General features: G+C 39.1%; 1 protein-coding gene across 1 annotated transcript; it reads left to right on the plus strand.

Annotated features, from left to right (window-relative positions):
• The first annotated feature begins 5691 nt into the window (after nt 1–5691).
• LOC110941781 (respiratory burst oxidase homolog protein C) lies at nt 5692–8662 on the plus strand. Its single transcript, XM_022183445.2, has 8 exons — nt 5692–5853; nt 6179–6562; nt 6647–6742; nt 6854–6969; nt 7059–7161; nt 7437–7504; nt 7612–8156; nt 8416–8662. The coding sequence occupies exons 1-8, from the start codon at nt 5692–5694 to the stop codon at nt 8523–8525; spliced, it is 1584 nt and encodes a 527-aa protein (XP_022039137.1). The 3' UTR covers nt 8526–8662.
• The last annotated feature ends 11453 nt before the right edge of the window (nt 8663–20115 follow it).

Genomic DNA, 20115 nt, shown 5'->3' on the forward strand with positions numbered 1-20115 from the left:
ACATATAAATGCACAGCGGAAGCAAAAGATATAGATTTATTTCAACTGAACAAAATGTAATGTTTGAGTATTACAACACAGTCGAAACAGATCCACAGGCGGATCAAAAAAAGAAAACTGTTCAACAGACTTTGACATCTAAAGCTTGCGAGACTTGAGTAATGATGCCTGGAGTAGCCAGCCTATTTCGTCTAGCACCTGCACTTAGCCTTTTTGGAAAATACGTCAGTTTGCACTGGTAAATACAACTTAACTGACTCATTTTGAAAAGAGTTTGAAAATTGATTTAAATGCACTTCGGCAAAAATATTTTATAACTTGGGACAATTATTCAAAATAATCTTGTATACAGTTTTACTCATTTGTCGTCCATTAGGGCCGGTTTGTAGAGCCGGACTTAAGTTAACTGACACGCCACAGGTATAATGCCCACAAGGTCGATTCCTTATAGTGGGATACCAGTTTTTACATAATGCAGCTGTCAGGTGTACGCCTACACCCCGTGCTTAGGTCGTGGCCATTTCATGAATGATGCCAAGGATATCCGGGACATGGTCATTTAACCCCCAAGGGCCATACACCAAATAATACATATCAAACAGGTTATGCAAATACATCAATCACAATCCAATTTAAATGACTACATACACCCGACCAAGCGGTACTTTTATAGCACCGTATCCCAAGCCCGTATAGGGAAAATAAGTTAAGAGTATTTACCTGAGCTGAATATAAATTCAATCCCAGCCGTATATCAAATCAGAAAGTACAGATAGCTTTTACTGGGCTCCTAATCTGGAACGAAGGTTTTAATAACCTATTAGAATCCTAACGGGTCTTTAATTTAGCCTAAGCTTTAGACCGGTTAGTTTTCAAAGGAAGGCACAGTTCAAACGCATGATGACGCGAAGACCGGCTTAGAATGTGGTTTTGACCCAACAAGCTTGTATACTTGTTTAATACGGGTAACTTAAACACATTCTGAATATTGAGACAAAAACGATTTGGTTTGACCCGTTTCGGCTTATATATGCAAACTAGTCACATAGGCCGATCCGAATGCGAAACATGCGTAACGGGTAACCATAAGAGTCATGAACATGTTCCATAAGTTAATATGCCTTTGATATGTTGTGATATCAGTAGGATATCTTCCATTATGCCCAAAACGAGTTTAAAACCAATTTATGCCCCATAGGGGTATTTTGGTCATTTTAAAGGTTATAAAAAAAGTTAAATAGAAATCTGAGTTTCGGGTCTGATTATATCAGTAAAAATACTTAATTTACTAAGTTACATCAGTAGGGTATAACCTATACGTGAAATTTATCACTTATAACCAAACTATGCATCTTAAGGGCATTTTGGTAATTTCACATAGGCTTAAAAAGGTCAAAACTAGAATTCTGAGTTTAAGACTTTTGCTTACTGTTAAAGTATGAAAGTTTACTTAAGACATCAGTAGGTATCAAGTCTTATACACCTAAAATGGTTTTAATATATACTATGCGTTAAAAACGCTTAAATCGGTGATTTTGAGTTATTTCCGGGTTCTAAAAGGGAAGCTAATATTTTTATTATTCTAGAAGGCTCAAAATACTTTATTTATCATATTAGATCCGTATAAAAAGGTTTGGGGTCAAAAGGTTTTGTAAAACTCATTTTCTAGCCTAAAAGGGCAAAACCAGCAATTACCGAATCAAGCTTAGAACTCTAGGTTACGATCAGCCTAAAAATAAATAAAAATCTTCAATAATCCCAAAATATTATATTACATCAGTGGGTAATAAGTTTGGTATCAACAATTGGGTTTAGATAGGCCATATGCTAATCGTACGGTTTATTTACCGAAAAGCTTCTTAATTACGCTAATGAGCATATCTCCTAATCTAGACCTCAAACTGATGTGAAATTTTATGGACATGCTTATAGATTAGTAATAAAGGTTTTAGTCCTTTCACATCTTCAAAAATCTCGTTTTAACACTAAAGGGCATTATGGTCACATTTAGGCATTATGGAAATATGCGATGGTCTTTAATTCTAAAGAACCAAGTAGTATAACTTTGGGAGGTTATACTATCATATAACATGATCACAAAGGACCCTAAGGCATAAATATACTCAAGCTAATTCGGGTCAGAACTGAAAGTCAAAGCAAAGGTCAAACCTTGCGACTTTCGGTTGCGAACCGAGCCTATACTTAGAATTGTCGGGTTGAATCATGTTTAGACATGATCAACTAATATTTACCAAGTCATTAAAGTGACAAAACTGATTTTATGACTTTCATATTATTAGTTGTGAATTTTATTTAAAACAAACCCGATTGACTTTAATTTGACCCGACAATTAAACTAAGTAAACGTGGTAATTAGGAGATGCCCTTTAGAGGGTTAAACACCTACCTAATTACGATCACGTAGCCATGTTCAACGCGAACCATGGCTCAACCGATTAGAAGTCAAAGTGTTTATCGATAACGCTTGACTTTCGGTTTAAACGCTAAACAAATAACTAAGCATGAAAGGAATCACTTACAAAAGTCCAAAGGACTTGAAAGAGGTTCTCAAGAAGCTCAAGACCCTCAAAGATTGCAGAGAATTCAGAATGGAATGAATGGTGCAAGTGAAACCCAAAACAAGGGGGGGTATTTATAGGTTTTTGAAAACTGTTAGGATCGTTCATCGATAAACGTGATTCGATCTTGGCCTTACAAGTGTGCCCCCTGATTTAGGAAACCATGGGTGCACAAAAACCAACCCCCAGAATCAAGGATTGAGAGACAAGAGCAAAACCAAAGCTGGTTTTCAATTTCTGGTTGCTGGCAATGCTTTACGGACCGTAAGGTCCCTCATACGGTCCGTAAGGACCTGACCTGCACATGGCCAGTTTCAGAACTTGTCACTTTTGGCCCCTGCACTTGATAGTTGTTATTCCTGACACATTTGAGGCCTGTTAAACCATTTTTAAGGCTCTACAATGATGCCTAAGCATAGGGAACATGAAACATGCTCAAAAATATGTCGGATGTCGGTTCGTTTGGTCGTACGGTCCCGTTGTTTGGCTAATTACGACGAAACACGGACGGACGCTAAAGACGATCCAAATTACGCGACGAATGGAATTTTATCAAGCCAAACACTAAAATAAAATATTTTAGTGCTTACATAAATTTTTGGGTGTCCGGGGATATTCAGAATGCAAGATATGCGCGAAAATGCAAACTTGTGCACTTTTTGACACTTTTAGTCCCTGCATGACATAAAAGTTTATTTTTGCGCACCAAACACCTCTAAGCCTATATCTAAGCTATCTAAAGGTTAATTAGAGTATACTAAACTCATGGTCATATTCTGGAAGGTCCAAAACCTTACGAATTGACATACTTTTGCAGTTTGACGCTTTTAACCCCTCGCATACGAATATTGTCATAATTTTCTCATACTTAATCGAAACCTTGTGAAATTTTTATCACACATTCTTGTGAGTATAATTTATCATTACAAAGCTTCGGGTCCGCTAAAAGATCACTCAGAGGTATACTTTAAACATGTTGACACATTTAGCCCCTGCAGTTTGTAATTCCTCACTTTCTTTCACAATTAGCTTCGTATGATCCATGTTTAAGGGTATAAACATCTTGTAGGGTTATTAAAAGATATATTTATCTATTTTTGACATTTTAAACCCTTATATTCCCATACTTTCTCTGCTTGTCAACTTTAGTCCTTCATAGGAAATCTTTCTCACGTTCAAAGCTTATGACACGTGTCAATACATTATTGGACGTGAATTTTCGAGGTGTTACAAAAAGGGAGTTAGACAGGGGGATCCACTATCCCCGTTTCTATTCCTTATTGTCATGGAGGCCTTTTCGTGTTTAATCAGGAAGGCCTGTGATTTGGGGGAGATTAAAGATCTTAGATCCTTCCATAGGAGCCTATCTATTTCTCATTTACTTTATGTGGATGACGCGGTGTTATTGGGGGAGTGGTCCAGTGAGAATATCGAGAAAACGGCGAGATTATTAAGGGTGTTTCATATTTGTTCAGGGCTAAAAATTAATATTAGCAAATCTTCTTTGTTTGGTATTGGGGTAGATAAAGAAGAGGTAGTGGAGATGGCCAATGTTCTGGGTTGCAGGACCGGTGAGTTTCCCTTTGTTTACCTGGGGGTTAAAGTGGGAGCTAATATGAATAAATGTTGTCACTGGGATTCGGTTATTGACACGGTTAAAAGACGTTTGGCTTCGTAGAAGGCCAAGACGTTATCAATGGGAGGGAGGTTAATTTTAATTAAGTCTGTTCTCGCTAGCTTACCGGTATACTATCTGTCTCTATTCAAAGCTCCTGTTAAAGTGTTGGATCAGATTGAAAGGTTGATGAGAAAGTTTTTGTGGGCGGGTCTAGCGAAGGTAAGAAAATGAGTTGGGTTGCTTGGAATTCGATTACAAAGGCTAAGAAAAATGGCGGGTTGGATATAACAAAGTTACGAGATGTTAACTTTGCGCTTTTGGCCAAATGGGCGTGGCGATTTAAAATGCAACCGAAGAGTATATGGCGTAAAGTGGTGGAGGTGGTTCATGGGGGGAAGGGTCGGTGGACGTTTTTACCAGCTAATTGTAGGTTCAAAGGGTGTTGGAACTCGATGGTTAAGGAGGTGGAGGGTCGTATGGTTAACGGGAAAAACTTTTTTGAGTTGTTATCGGCTAAGGTGGGGAATGGGGAGGCGGTGAAATTTTGGTCTGATCGTTGGGTGGGTTTGTCTATACTGAAGGAAAGTGGCCGAAGCTTTATAGTTTGGAGCGGAATAAGCAATGTTTAGTGGTGGATAGATTGGTATTTATCGATGGTAAATGGCGTTTCAATCCGGATTGGAAAGAGCGTTTGTCTTCGGTTGAGGAGCTTTCGGAGATGCAGGATGTTGATTATTTGCTTAACAATTGTCAGTTGTCAGGGGATGTTGACAGATGGTTTTGGGGTGTAGAAAATAATGATGTTATGACGGTGGCATCGGTGAAGGATTGGATTAGAGAGGATTCCGAAATCAGGAGCGATCAATCGATGAGATGGGAAACTTGGATTCCGATTAAAGTGAACCTGTTTATGTGGAGAGCGGAAAAGGATCGTATCCCGACTAGAGAGGCGTTGATCCGAAGGCAGGTTGATATTCAGGACAACTCGTGCCCGTTGTGTGGTACCGGAAAAGAAAATGTTATGCACTTGTTCACAGGTTGTTATTTTACGTGCGGTGTGTGGATGGCGGTGGAGAATTGGTGCAGAACTGGGCCGATAATAGCTTTTGACTTCAAGGACCTTCTGGAGATGCAACATCAGTCGCAGGGAGGTAAATGGAATAACAAAATCATTAGAGGTATTATTTATATTTCCTGTTGGGTGCTTTGGAAATTAAGGAATGAAAAAGTGTTTAAAAACACTAACCCGACGGTGATAGAGGCGGTCGCGCTGGTTAAATCTTGGTCCTTTATATGGTTAAAACATAGGACTAAGTTTGTTAGTATAGAATGGAAAGATTGGGCTCGTAATCCTTTGTATATGTCGTAAGTGGTTTTTGTGGCGGTCCTCGCTTTGAGGGCTTGTCGGTGGTTTAATGAAATTTTCTGTTCAAAAAAAAAAAAGTTTCCTTGGTGCTTGTAACCGACCCGTTTTCAATAAAGCGATTTGATGTAATGGGGCACTGTGTTTGTGTCGCTAAAGGTGCGGCTGAGACGCTTAAGTTAAACATGGCTTTGATTTTGTTACCCGTGTGTCGAAACACCATCACTTGGCTTAGGAACAAGACCAAACTTGGCGTTGTGGTTCCGTTTGATGATAATCTCAATTTCCACAAAGTGAGTATCTTGTGAATGTTTTGCGTATCACAACAAAACAGAGGGCTTTCAGCGACAAACATATCTGTTATTGACCCCCCATGGAAGGGGGAGGCCGTCAGTGATCACCAAGAGATAATGACAGATACTATAAATATATATATATGTATATATAATTTGTGGTTTTGACTAACTGTCGATTATATGTCGGTGATCACTGACGGATACATCACGCGATGATGTTTTCATCGTTGAAAGTTAATTATCTAGTAGTATTAGGTTTAATGTTCTTTGTAATTCATTAACTTCCATGTCATCTCACACTTAACTTCTATTGGTACACTAGGTGATCGCTGTCGGGATCATGATTGGAGTCGGGCTCCATGCGATTTCGCATTTAGCGTGTGATTTCCCTCGACTTCTTAGTGCAACCGAAGAGGAGTATGAACCAATGGTTCAATATTTCGGGGAACAACCCGATAGCTATTGGCATTTTGTGAAGGAAGCAGAAGGGTATACCGGGATCACGATGGTGGTTTTAATGGCAATAGCCTTTACTTTAGCGACCCCGTGGCTAAGGCGTGGTAGACTGAACCTACCAAAACCGCTAAAGAAACTCACGGGTTTTAACGCCTTTTGGTACTCGCACCACCTATTCATTATTGTTTATACTTTGCTCATAGTTCACGGGATCAAACTTTACCTCACGAAAGAATGGTACAAGAAGACGGTGAGTAAAAACAAACGTTATAGGATTCGCTTGTGTGTACGTTTTCGCGATTGTTGAACTTATCGTTTTCTTCTTTAATGATAGACTTGGATGTACTTGGCGGTTCCGATTTTGCTTTATATGTGTGAGAGGTTAATCCGGGCGTTAAGATCTAGCGTCAAGCCTGTCCAGATATTAAAGGTAACGATCACATAGTGGTCATGTCACATGTCGCATGTCACATGTCACATGTCACAGGGTCAGATTGGGTTGACCTGAAACACTTTACTGACATAATTTTTTGTTTTGAAGGTGGCTGTTTACCCGGGAAACGTGTTGGCACTTCACATGTCGAAGCCTCATGGCTTTAAATACAAAAGTGGGCAGTACATGTTTGTGAACTGCAAGGCGGTTTCTCCATTTGAATGGTGAGTCTTGTGCGTACAAAGGGTTTAAAATGTTCGTTTTTCAAATAAATATGTCTTGTAAGTTGTAAATTGACTTAATCACGGCTCAGGCACCCGTTTTCGATAACTTCAGCACCAGGAGATGACTACTTAAGTGTGCATATCCGAACCCTTGGTGACTGGACCCGACAACTAAAAAATGTCTTCTCTCAGGTACGTGTTTGAGCGACAAAATAGTGTAGTTTTAATAATGTTATATAGTTTTAATAATAATTAAATTTTATGACCAAAGTTATATAAGAAGTTTTTGCATACAAAGGTATCTTGGCTAAGCCATTACAAACATTTCCGACCCAAAACCGCATAACTTGTCACAAAAGCGTTAGAAATTGTCGCGATAGTTTTGTTGTCGTATCACGTGTTTGGCCTGTTAGTCATAAAACATAACCCGTTTCCTTTTTAACTGACTCGATTTTGGTCGTGTGTAGGTATGCCAACCACCAGCTAACGGTAAAAGTGGACTCCTAAGAGCCGATAACCAAGGAGACAACCCGAGGTAAGTTCTCATTGTTACAATTATATCGCGTTATTAAACCATCAACAACAACAGTTGTTAATAAAAAATAACCGACACGATTCCTAACTCTTTTGATCAAATTACAGTTTCCCAAAGGTTCTAATCGACGGGCCATATGGTGCACCAGCACAAGACTACAAGAAATATGACGTAGTGTTGCTAGTCGGGTTAGGCATTGGTGCAACCCCTATGATCAGTATCGTTAAAGACATCGTGAACAACATGAAAGCGAAACAAGAGGAAGACGAGGCTTTGGAGAGCGGCAACAACAATGCAATGCCGCCAATGTCACCACAGTCGAAAAAGAACTCCGCGAGCAACTTCAAGACTACACGGGCTTACTTCTATTGGGTCACAAGGGAACAAGGGTCGTTTGATTGGTTTAAAGGGGTGATGAACGAGGTTGCGGAAATTGATCACGATGGTGTGATCGAGATGCATAACTATTGCACAAGTGTTTACGAAGAAGGTGATGCTAGATCCGCTTTGATCACGATGCTTCAGTCGCTAAATCATGCCAAAAATGGTGTTGATGTGATTTCGGGTACTCGGGTCAAGTCTCACTTTGCAAAGCCCAATTGGAGAAGCGTTTATAAGCGGATTGCTCTTACTCACAACGGTCAACGTATAGGTGAGTTTTTCTTCTATTATTCAAGTTTTATGAAAATTATACAATTGTCAAATTAAATACGGGCCGGTTCAACCAGTTTTGACAAAATTTATGGATCGTGCCTTTAGCTTCCGTTTTGAAAAACGACAAACCAAACAAGCCTGGATGAGTGGGTCCGCCGGTTCAACCAAACATATATTACATTAACCCATTTTGACCCTTTACCGAATGTGTGTTGCGCCATAAAATCTTATATAACATTTTGTTTTTTAAATTACAGGGGTATTTTATTGTGGAGCACCAGCGCCAGTCAAAGAGTTGAAACAACTTGCTGCTGACTTTTCTCACAAGACTAGCACCAAATTTGACTTTCACAAGGAGAACTTTTAACTTTAGAGATAATTTAATCATTTATTAAATAAAATTATTTTAATTGTTGAAATTTGTATGTATGACCCAATTCGGACCTAGTATCTCGTGACCTTTATGGTGTAACGGTATATAGAGACCAATAAGAGTTACGTTCATTCTTTGTGTTTTTCTCTAGATAAAAGATTCTTTGTACGCTTATAAATCTATGCAGTATAAAATAATTACTAACCCGTTTCGAAAAATAAGACAATTATTAACGCAGAGGAAACCAAAGTAAACGATGATGGTATTTTGTTTGCCTCTTAAAAACGATATCAAAAAGAAAATTGAAATATTATTGAACAAGATATTTGTAGAAACTAAGATCACACCGGAATGTGTGTGTGTGGGGGGGGATGCCGTGGGAGAGGGGCTTGATGGATTCGACCGGCGTGGGGGCACAAGTTTGGTAGAGGTGGTTGATTTTAATTGGTGAGTTATTTAATTGTTGGCTGGGGGGGGGGGGTTGTATAAAAAAACAAAAAAATGATTGTGCTTGGTTGAAAAAAGTGGGCTCCACCATTATCCAAGTCTCTCTCTTCTTCCCCTGTGCGGTGGGTATACATCGAAATCAAGTCCTCTCACGAGGTAAACTTTGATGGCGGCAGTGTTCCCCGCGAGATAAACTAGTTTACCTCATAGTTTGTCGCACCCACCCCTTTCACCCTAATACCTTAATGTTTCACGTCCCCTTCATCTTCACAACCACAACGTGAATCTAAAATCGACGGTCTAAAAACGAGATTAAATGCCAAAATAAACGTGTAAATCTAAGGGAAAACATGATTTATGCATTTATACAATGTAAAACATGGGTGAAGATATAATAGGAAGTTTATTTGGCTAGAAAGGATAGGAAGTGATCTTGACCATCCATTATGTTAATCAAGGGCTAAGATTAAATCAGGGAAATTGAAAGGAAGAAAAGAGGCGCGTGAGTTTGTTCAAGGGCATTCTAGTCAATCCAAGCCAATAGTTTCTCTCTCCTCCAATTCCCCCCCATTTTTTAAACGTTAATAACTCTTTCATACGACATTATTTTTTTATAAAAATTGCACCAAAAAAACGAGTATACTATTGCTATATTTAAAAAAAAAAATTAAAACCCAGTTGCGTAAAACGCAATAGAAAACCACCAGTTACGTAAAACGCAATGAAAAAAAAACCCTAAAAAGTGACATTTTTCTAAAACGCAATGCACAAAAAACACAAAGAAATGACTTATTTGTAAAACGCAATGGCCAGAAAACACACAGAAATGTCTTATTTGTAAAACGCAATGGCCAGAAAACACATAAAAAAGTGTTTTACCTAAAACGCAATGCACCAAAAACACAAAGAAATGACTTATTTGTAAAACGCAATGGCCAGAAAACACTTAAAATGTCTGTTTTCTAAAACGCAATGGACTGAAAACACATAAAAAAGTGTTTTACCTAAAACACAATGCATAAAAAACACAAAGAAATGTCTTATATGTAAAACGCAATGGCCAGGAAACACTTAAAAATGACTCATTCTAAAACGCAATGGACTGAAAACACCTAAAAAATGTGTTTTACCTAAAACGCAATAACTAAAAACACTTAAAAATGTGTTTTTTTCTAAAACGCAATAGCCAGAAACCACATAAAACTCTCTTATTTCTAAAACGCAATGGACACATAAAACTGTCTGAATTGTCTACGAATTATTGTCTTCGAAATGAGCCAATTTTTGGAAAATTAATTTTTCTGATGCGTTTTTAGTACAGCAATTTAATCGAAAAAAAAAATTTCCAAGCTGACCTGGACCCCAGCCAGGGGCTCTGCCCCTTGGACTCCGCCAGGGGCTGTCGCCCCTGGGACCCCGCTACCGGGGGCTGCCGCCCCCGGACCCCCGCAAAGATCGTAAAACGCAATGACTAAATAAAAAACCCAGATCGTGAAACTGAAATTAAAGAATTTCTTACATGGATCGAAGCCGATTTCTTCATCAATTGACGAAATTTGAATGATAGAAACACTTATCAACGCTCGAATCGAACGAATCGAGTGATTATCTCCAAAATCACCGGAAAAAACGAGATTTTTTTATGAAATTAAACTGGGTTTTCTTAAAAAAAAAACTGAAGAACACGTTGATCGGGTTCTGAATCATTGATTGGTGATGAAAATCGCACTATAATGTAGTGATTATTGAGATAGAAAGTGAAGAAATAGTTGAAGATGGTGGGTTTTGAAAATGGTGGGTTTTTGAATTTACTGGGTTTTGAAAAAGGAAGAAGAAGGAGTTGGATTGACTAAAATACCCTTTCTCTTTATTTTAAAATTTGCCACATGTCATAATCCTATGGCTTCCTATCATTCCTAACGAAAATTAACTTCCTATTTGATCTTTTCTCTGTAAAACAAAATCAATAAATAGACACATATTGAAGGAAATAGTCAAAGTCAAATGTGGGCTTTAGGTAAAGAAATTATGGTCTGAAAGTTGGGGTAAATCATCAATGCCATTTGTCATAACGTTTGTTAAGACTGTTTCTGTTCATACCATGTCAACCCATAGCCCTTCAAAAAAAATCATGTCAACCCATAACTTCAAACCAATCAAAAGTTCCACATGTTTTAAGTTGGCCCATTTTTTAGCTCACTTTACTTTTTTAACTGCTTTAAATATAAATTTGTCAAACTTTTAAATCAATTTTTTATCATTATGTCTTGGATAATATATAACGTTTTGGTGAGATCATTTTTAGGTATGGAAATAATCATGTTTTTTTTTTATTGCATGTAAATAACTTTTTATAATGTTTTTACTGAAACTTTTTGTAATAACACTACATTTTTTATTTATTTGTTTATGTTTTCAGTTTCCTTGGGGCAAAAAGAAGAAAAAACAAGGGCGAAAAATATGGGAGATCGCCGGAAACCTATTCCGGAGGCAATACAAAGGCGGCTGACGAAGTATTTTGTATCAAATCTTCCAGATCGATGCAGCGGGATGGATTTAGCAGGTGTGGTTCGCGTTCATGCAGAGATTTTCGATATCTATATAGCAAGGAAGAGGAATAAGTTGGGTAACCGATTTGGGTTTGTATCATTGCTGGATGTTAAGGATAAGGGTGTAATCGAGAGACAGTTGTCGGAAATAAGGATGGGGGAGTTTAAACTATGCTTTAATGTGGCTAGGTTCACGTTAGAGGACGGGGAGATTAATAGGAGACAAGGGGAGAAGACAAAAACAAAGAGTACATCGGGGAGGTATGGAGGTCCAAATATGGGGAAGGAGATCAAAGGGGGTGGCTTGGTAGGAGTGAGATCATTCAAAGATGCTATATTGGGTAGGACGGCCGAGACAAAGGAGGAGAAAATAATAATGATTCAGGATGATTTTATAATGTCAGATATTGGGAAAGGAAAGGCTGTGATTGTTAGGGTGAAGGATTTCAAAGCACTTAAGGATACTGAAGGAATAGTTAGAGAGATGATGGCTGGAGCAGGAGTAGTTCAATACGTAGGAGGTTTGTGTTTACTGGTGTCCTTTAATAGTGATGAAGAAGTCGATAAGTTTTCGGTCATGTCGAAAGAGAAAGGAGAGGTGTTTCACTCGGTAGAGAAGTGGGCAGGTCAAACTATTTCGTTCGAGAGAATAGCGTGGTTAAGGGTACAAGGAATTCCACTGCACCTTCTGGATAACGGAGTGATTAACAGAATAGGAGAGAAGTTTGGCAAGGTAGTGAAGGGAGGAATGCACGAGGCCTCGGATGCGGATTTGTCATATGATTATGTAGGGGTGTTGGTATCGGAAGGGAAAAGAATTCAGGAGGAGATAGTCCTACAATGGAGAGGTCGAAGGTATAGAGTGTGGGTATCGGAGGAAGTAGGTGATTGGGCTCCAGATTTTCTGTCTAAGGATGGAGGTGTGGAGACAGATCAGAGTAACAATCAGCAAGAACATGAGTCGGAAAAGGAGTCGTCGATATACCGAGTTCAACGTCAAGGTGAGGTTACGGCAGCTCCGGTTAACCGGAATCAAGAGAAGGTGGGTGATTTTACTGATTTACCCGTTACTTATGTTATGTTGGAAAAGCCGAAATCTACGTCGCCGGTTATGGAAAATATTATGCATGTTCAATCTGATTTTTGGAAAGTTGGTGAAGGTTCCAAAGTTAGTCAGTTTTGTAGGGAGGGGAGTATGGAAAGTGGGGTACCGTTTGGGGGGAATAGGTCCGAAGGGTATAACGTGGAAAAAGGCAATAGACCTCAGGGTATAAAGGTCAAAAATAATTCTAAGAAGGGGAGTAAATCGAGAGTGGGCCAGGTACAGCCCAAGTTGGTTTCGGTAGACACTAGGCCCAGTTTAAGAAAAAGGGCTAGATTGGATTTGGACCCCAATGGATTGGATCCTTTTGGGCTAGATGTTTTATTGGGTCTACAGCAGATAGATGAGGTGATTCAAGAGGCGGTTAATGATAGTGGTCAAGAAGGGGGTGTAGGGTCGTCTAAGGATAATTTACAAGATATGTTGGATAATACCGAGAGGGCGAATACAAGTGACAGTGAGGGGATCAGATGTGAGGGGGGTGGAGGTAGCGGCAACTCCGTTATTGCTGCTGCGGAACAGGAACAGCGTTCGGAACAAGAGACGCAGAAGGGAGGGATTCAGGAAGTTTCGGAGGAAGTGGAGAAAACCATTAAAATGGGGATGGCTATGGGGGTACAGTTGAATGATTTTCGTAATTTGGTTACCAGCATAGTGGAGGAGGAAGGTGTACAAACAGGTAAACAATGAATTTCATCTCTATTAATGCTAGGGGTTTGGGGGTGCAAGGGAAACAGAGGTGGGTTAAAGAATTGAGGGTCAATAATGGGGTGGATTTTTTAGCCATTCAAGAGTCTAAGATTTCGGACAGGGAGGTGTTTGATTGTTCTTCTTGTTGGGGGAGGGGGGTGTTGGATTTCGATATGGTGGAAGCTTCGGGTAAGTCAGGTGGTATTATTAGCATTTGGAATTCTAAAGTATTTAAGAAGATTTCGGCTGAGTGTAATGCCAATTATTTACTTACGTCGGGTGTGTTGGTTGAGGATGGTTCGATTCTTAATATTTTAAATGTTTATGCCCCTCAAAATGTAGTGGCGAAAAGGGATCTGTGGGTTAAATTAAAAACAGTGATGAATAACAATCAAGGTTTGTGGGTAGTCTTGGGGGACTTTAACGTCGTTCGTAGGCCAGAAGATAGGAGGAACTCCAGATTTAATCATATGGCGGCATCGGATTTTAATTTGTTTATTGATGAGGTGGATCTCCATGAGTATTGTATGAGGGGTAATAAGTTTACTTACGCGGTTGTGGTGGAAGGGGTTGTTAAATTGAGTAAAATAGACAGGGTGCTGGTTAGTCAAAAAAAATTTAACAGATGGCCTAGGGCGTGTCTTAGAGCTTTGTCGCGTGGGTTGTCGGATCACTCTCCTCTGTTGTTAACTTTGGTTGATGTGAACTTCGGGTATAAACCTTTTCGTTGGTTCAATTCTTGGCTCGGGAGAGAGGGGTGTCAAAATGTGGTTAGGAAGGCGATTTTGGATTGCTTGATTGACGGAAGACCGGATATGGTGATTTCAGGTAAGTTAAAGTGTGTTCGGGAGGCTATTAAAATTTGGCGGGATGAGATAGTGAGAAAGGAAGGAGATTTACTAGAAAATTGTAAAAGCGATATTCAAAGATTAGAGCGAATTTTGGAGGATAGGGAGTTAGAGGAAGAAGAGGTGTGGATCTGGGAAGAGTGTAAGAAAGAAGTCATGCAGATTGAGCAATGGAAAACTAGGTATTTGCAACAGAAATCTCGTGTGGGTTGGGCGTCGAGTGGAGATGAGAACTCAGCTTATTTCCATAGGATGGTGAATGGGAGGAAAGCGGTTAATGACATTCCGGGCCTTAGTATAGATGGTCAGTGGATTACGAAGCCGAGTCTGGTCAAGAGGGAAGTTTTAAAATTCTTCAGGAATCATTTCTCTGAAAGATTTGGGAGAAGACCGGAGTTAATGTGTGATGGGTGTAAAGTTATTTCGAGTGAGGATGCTGATAAGCTAGTCAGGCCGTTTTCTAAAGAGGAGATAAAGGAGGCGGTTTTTGATTGTGGCTCTGATAAAGCCCCGGGTCCAGATGGGTTTAATTTCAAGTTTATAAAACATTTTTGGGACGTGTTAGAAGAGGATTTCTTCAACTTGTTCAATTCTTTTTATGACACGGGTGAGATTAGTAGAGGTTGTAGTACCTCGTTTATTACGTTGATTCCGAAGATTACTTCCCCGGTCGAGCTTAAAGATTATAGACCTATCACTTTGGTGGGGGTTATCAGCAAAGTTATTTCGAAAGTGCTAGCAGCCAGGGTGAAGGAGTCGTTGGGAAAGATTATTTCGGAGACACAGACAATGTTTCTCAAAGATAGATTTATTTTGGATGGCCCTCTTATCATTAACGAGTTGTTTGGTTGGTTAAAGAAGACAGAGAGACAAGGATTTTTGCTGAAAATAGACTTCGAAAAAGCACACGACAATGTTAATTGGGGCTTCCTTCTGTCAATGATGAGGCAATTGGGGTTCCCGAACAGATTGTGTCTTGGGATAAAAGGTATTCTTGGGTCAGCTAGATCGGCTGTCTTGGTCAACGAGTCTCCTACTTATGATTTTCAGTGCCAAAAGTGTCACACCCCTATTTTCCACGTGTCACCGGTGGGCCCGGTGGGGAGTATCGTGACGTCATTGATATCATCATAGTCAAACAACACAACATATAAATGCACAGCGGAAGCAAAAGATATAGATTTATTTCAACTGAACAAAATGTAATGTTTGAGTATTACAACACAGTCGAAACAGATCCACAGGCGGATCAAAAAAAGAAAACTGTTCAACAGACTTTGACATCTAAAGCTTGCGAGACTTGAGTAATGATGCCTGGAGTAGCCAGCCTATTTCGTCTAGCACCTGCACTTAGCCTTTTTGGAAAATACGTCAGTTTGCACTGGTAAATACAACTTAACTGACTCATTTTGAAAAGAGTTTGAAAATTGATTTAAATGCACTTCGGCAAAAATATTTTATAACTTGGGACAATTATTCAAAATAATCTTGTATACAGTTTTACTCATTTGTCGTCCATTAGGGCCGGTTTGTAGAGCCGGACTTAAGTTAACTGACACGCCACAGGTATAATGCCCACAAGGTCGATTCCTTATAGTGGGATACCAGTTTTTACATAATGCAGCTGTCAGGTGTACGCCTACACCCCGTGCTTAGGTCGTGGCCATTTCATGAATGATGCCAAGGATATCCGGGACATGGTCATTTAACCCCCAAGGGCCATACACCAAATAATACATATCAAACAGGTTATGCAAATACATCAATCACAATCCGATTTAAATGACTACATACACCCGACCAAGCGGTACTTTTATAGCACCGTATCCCAAGCCCGTATAGGGAAAATAAGTTAAGAGTATTTACCTGAGCTGAATATAAATTCAATCCCAGCCGTATATCAAATCAGAAAGTACAGATAGCTTTTACTGGGCTCCTAATCTGGAACGAAGGTTTTAATAACCTATTAGAATCCTAACGGGTCTTTAATTTAGCTTAAGCTTTAGACCGGTTAGTTTTCAAAGGAAGGCACAGTTCAAACGCATGATGACGCGAAGACCGGCTTAGAATGTGGTTTTGACCCAACAAGCTTGTATACTTGTTTAATATGGGTAACTTAAACACATTCTGAATATTGAGACAAAAACGATTTGGTTTGACCCGTTTCGGCTTATATATGCAAACTAGTCACATAGGCCGATCCGAATGCGAAACATGCGTAACGGGTAACCATAAGAGTCATGAACATGTTCCATAAGTTAATATGCCTTTGATATGTTGTGATATCAGTAGGATATCTTCCATTATGCCCAAAACGAGTTTAAAACCAATTTATGCCCCATAGGGGTATTTTGGTCATTTTAAAGGTTATAAAAAAAGTTAAATAGAAATCTGAGTTTCGGGTCTGATTATATCAGTAAAAATACTTAATTTACTAAGTTACATCAGTAGGGTATAACCTATACGTGAAATTTATCACTTATAACCAAACTATGCATCTTAAGGGCATTTTGGTAATTTCACATAGGCTTAAAAAGGTCAAAACTAGAATTCTGAGTTTAAGACTTTTGCTTACTGTTAAAGTATGAAAGTTTACTTAAGACATCAGTAGGTATCAAGTCTTATACACCTAAAATGGTTTTAATATATACTATGCGTTAAAAACGCTTAAATCGGTGATTTTGAGCTATTTCCGGGTTCTAAAAGGGAAGCTGATATTTTTATTATTCTAGAAGGCTCAAAATACTTTATTTATCATATTAGATCCGTATAAAAAGGTTTGGGGTCAAAAGGTTTTGTAAAACTCATTTTCTAGCCTAAAAGGGCAAAACCAGCAATTACCGAATCAAGCTTAGAACTCTAGGTTACGATCAGCCTAAAAATAAATAAAAATCTTCAATAATCCCAAAATATTATATTACATCAGTGGGTAATAAGTTTGGTATCAACAATTGGGTTTAGATAGGCTATATGCTAATCGTACGGTTTATTTACCGAAAAGCTTCTTAATTACGCTAATGAGCATATCTCCTAATCTAGACCTCAAACTGATGTGAAATTTTATGGACATGCTTATAGATTAGTAATAAAGGTTTTAGTCCTTTCACATCTTCAAAAATCTCGTTTTAACACTAAAGGGCATTATGGTCACATTTAGGCATTATGGAAATATGCGATGGTCTTTAATTCTAAAGAACCAAGTAGTATAACTTTGGGAGGTTATACTATCATATAACATGATCACAAAGGACCCTAAGGCATAAATATACTCAAGCTAATTCGGGTCAGAACTGAAAGTCAAAGCAAAGGTCAAACCTTGCGACTTTCGGTTGCGAACCGAGCCTATACTTAGAATTGTCGGGTTGAATCATGTTTAGACATGATCAACTAATATTTACCAAGTCATTAAAGTGACAAAACTGATTTTATGACTTTCATATTATTAGTTGTGAATTTTATTTAAAACAAACCCGACTGACTTTAATTTGACCCGACAATTAAACTAAGTAAACGTGGTAATTAGGAGATGCCCTTTAGAGGGTTAAACACCTACCTAATTACGATCACGTAGCCATGTTCAACGCGAACCATGGCTCAACCGATTAGAAGTCAAAGTGTTTATCGATAACGCTTGACTTTCGGTTTAAACGCTAAACAAATAACTAAGCATGAAAGGAATCACTTACAAAAGTCCAAAGGACTTGAAAGAGGTTCTCAAGAAGCTCAAGACCCTCAAAGATTGCAGAGAATTCAGAATGGAATGAATGGTGCAAGTGAAACCCAAAACAAGGGGGGGTATTTATAGGTTTTTGAGAACTGTTAGGATCGTTCATCGATAAACGTGATTCGATCTTGGCCTTACAAGTGTGCCCCCTGATTTAGGAAACCATGGGTGCACAAAAACCAACCCCCAGAATCAAGGATTGAGAGACAAGAGCAAAACCAAAGCTGGTTTTCAATTTCTGGTTGCTGGCAATGCTTTACGGACCGTAAGGTCCCTCATACGGTCCGTAAGGACCTGACCTGCACATGGCCAGTTTCAGAACTTGTCACTTTTGGCCCCTGCACTTGATAGTTGTTATTCCTGACACATTTGAGGCCTGTTAAACCATTTTTAAGGCTCTACAATGATGCCTAAGCATAGGGAACATGAAACATGCTCAAAAATATGTCGGATGTCGGTTCGTTTGGTCGTACGGTCCCGTTGTTTGGCTAATTACGACGAAACACGGACGGACGCTAAAGACGATCCAAATTACGCGACGAATGGAATTTTATCAAGCCAAACACTAAAATAAAATATTTTAGTGCTTACATAAATTTTTGGGTGTCCGGGGATATTCAGAATGCAAGATATGCGCGAAAATGCAAACTTGTGCACTTTTTGACACTTTTAGTCCCTGCATGACATAAAAGTTTATTTTTGCGCACCAAACACCTCTAAGCCTATATCTAAGCTATCTAAAGGTTAATTAGAGTATACTAAACTCATGGTCATATTCTGGAAGGTCCAAAACCTTACGAATTGACATACTTTTGCAGTTTGACGCTTTTAACCCCTCGCATACGAATATTGTCATAATTTTCTCATACTTAATCGAAACCTTGTGAAATTTTTATCACACATTCTTGTGAGTATAATTTATCATTACAAAGCTTCGGGTCCGCTAAAAGATCACTCAGAGGTATACTTTAAACATGTTGACACATTTAGCCCCTGCAGTTTGTAATTCCTCACTTTCTTTCACAATTAGCTTCGTATGATCCATGTTTAAGGGTATAAACATCTTGTAGGGTTATTAAAAGATATATTTATCTATTGTTGACATTTTAAACCCTTATATTCCCATACTTTCTCTGCTTGTCAACTTTAGTCCTTCATAGGAAATCTTTCTCACGTTCAAAGCTTATGACACGTGTCAATACATTATTGGACGTGAATTTTCGAGGTGTTACAAAAAGGGAGTTAGACAGGGGGATCCACTATCCCCGTTTCTATTCCTTATTGTCATGGAGGCCTTTTCGTGTTTAATCAGGAAGGCCTGTGATTTGGGGGAGATTAAAGATCTTAGATCCTTCCATAGGAGCCTATCTATTTCTCATTTACTTTATGTGGATGACGCGGTGTTATTGGGGGAGTGGTCCAGTGAGAATATCGAGAAAACGGCGAGATTATTAAGGGTGTTTCATATTTGTTCAGGGCTAAAAATTAATATTAGCAAATCTTCTTTGTTTGGTATTGGGGTAGATAAAGAAGAGGTAGTGGAGATGGCCAATGTTCTGGGTTGCAGGACCGGTGAGTTTCCCTTTGTTTACCTGGGGGTTAAAGTGGGAGCTAATATGAATAAATGTTGTCACTGGGATTCGGTTATTGACACGGTTAAAAGACGTTTGGCTTCGTAGAAGGCCAAGACGTTATCAATGGGAGGGAGGTTAATTTTAATTAAGTCTGTTCTCGCTAGCTTACCGGTATACTATCTGTCTCTATTCAAAGCTCCTGTTAAAGTGTTGGATCAGATTGAAAGGTTGATGAGAAAGTTTTTGTGGGCGGGTCTAGCGAAGGTAAGAAAATGAGTTGGGTTGCTTGCAATTCGATTACAAAGGCTAAGAAAAATGGCGGGTTGGATATAACAAAGTTACGAGATGTTAACTTTGCGCTTTTGGCCAAATGGGCGTGGCGATTTAAAATGCAACCGAAGAGTATATGGCGTAAAGTGGTGGAGGTGGTTCATGGGGGGAAGGGTCGGTGGACGTTTTTACCAGCTAATTGTAGGTTCAAAGGGTGTTGGAACTCGATGGTTAAGGAGGTGGAGGGTCGTATGGTTAACGGGAAAAACTTTTTTGGGTTGTTATCGGCTAAGGTGGGGAATGGGGAGGCGGTGAAATTTTGGTCTGATCGTTGGGTGGGTTTGTCTATACTGAAGGAAAGTGGCCGAAGCTTTATAGTT

This window comes from Helianthus annuus, chromosome 5 (genome assembly GCF_002127325.2).
Source record: "Helianthus annuus cultivar XRQ/B chromosome 5, HanXRQr2.0-SUNRISE, whole genome shotgun sequence".
In the NCBI taxonomy this organism is placed as follows: domain Eukaryota; kingdom Viridiplantae; phylum Streptophyta; class Magnoliopsida; order Asterales; family Asteraceae; genus Helianthus; species Helianthus annuus.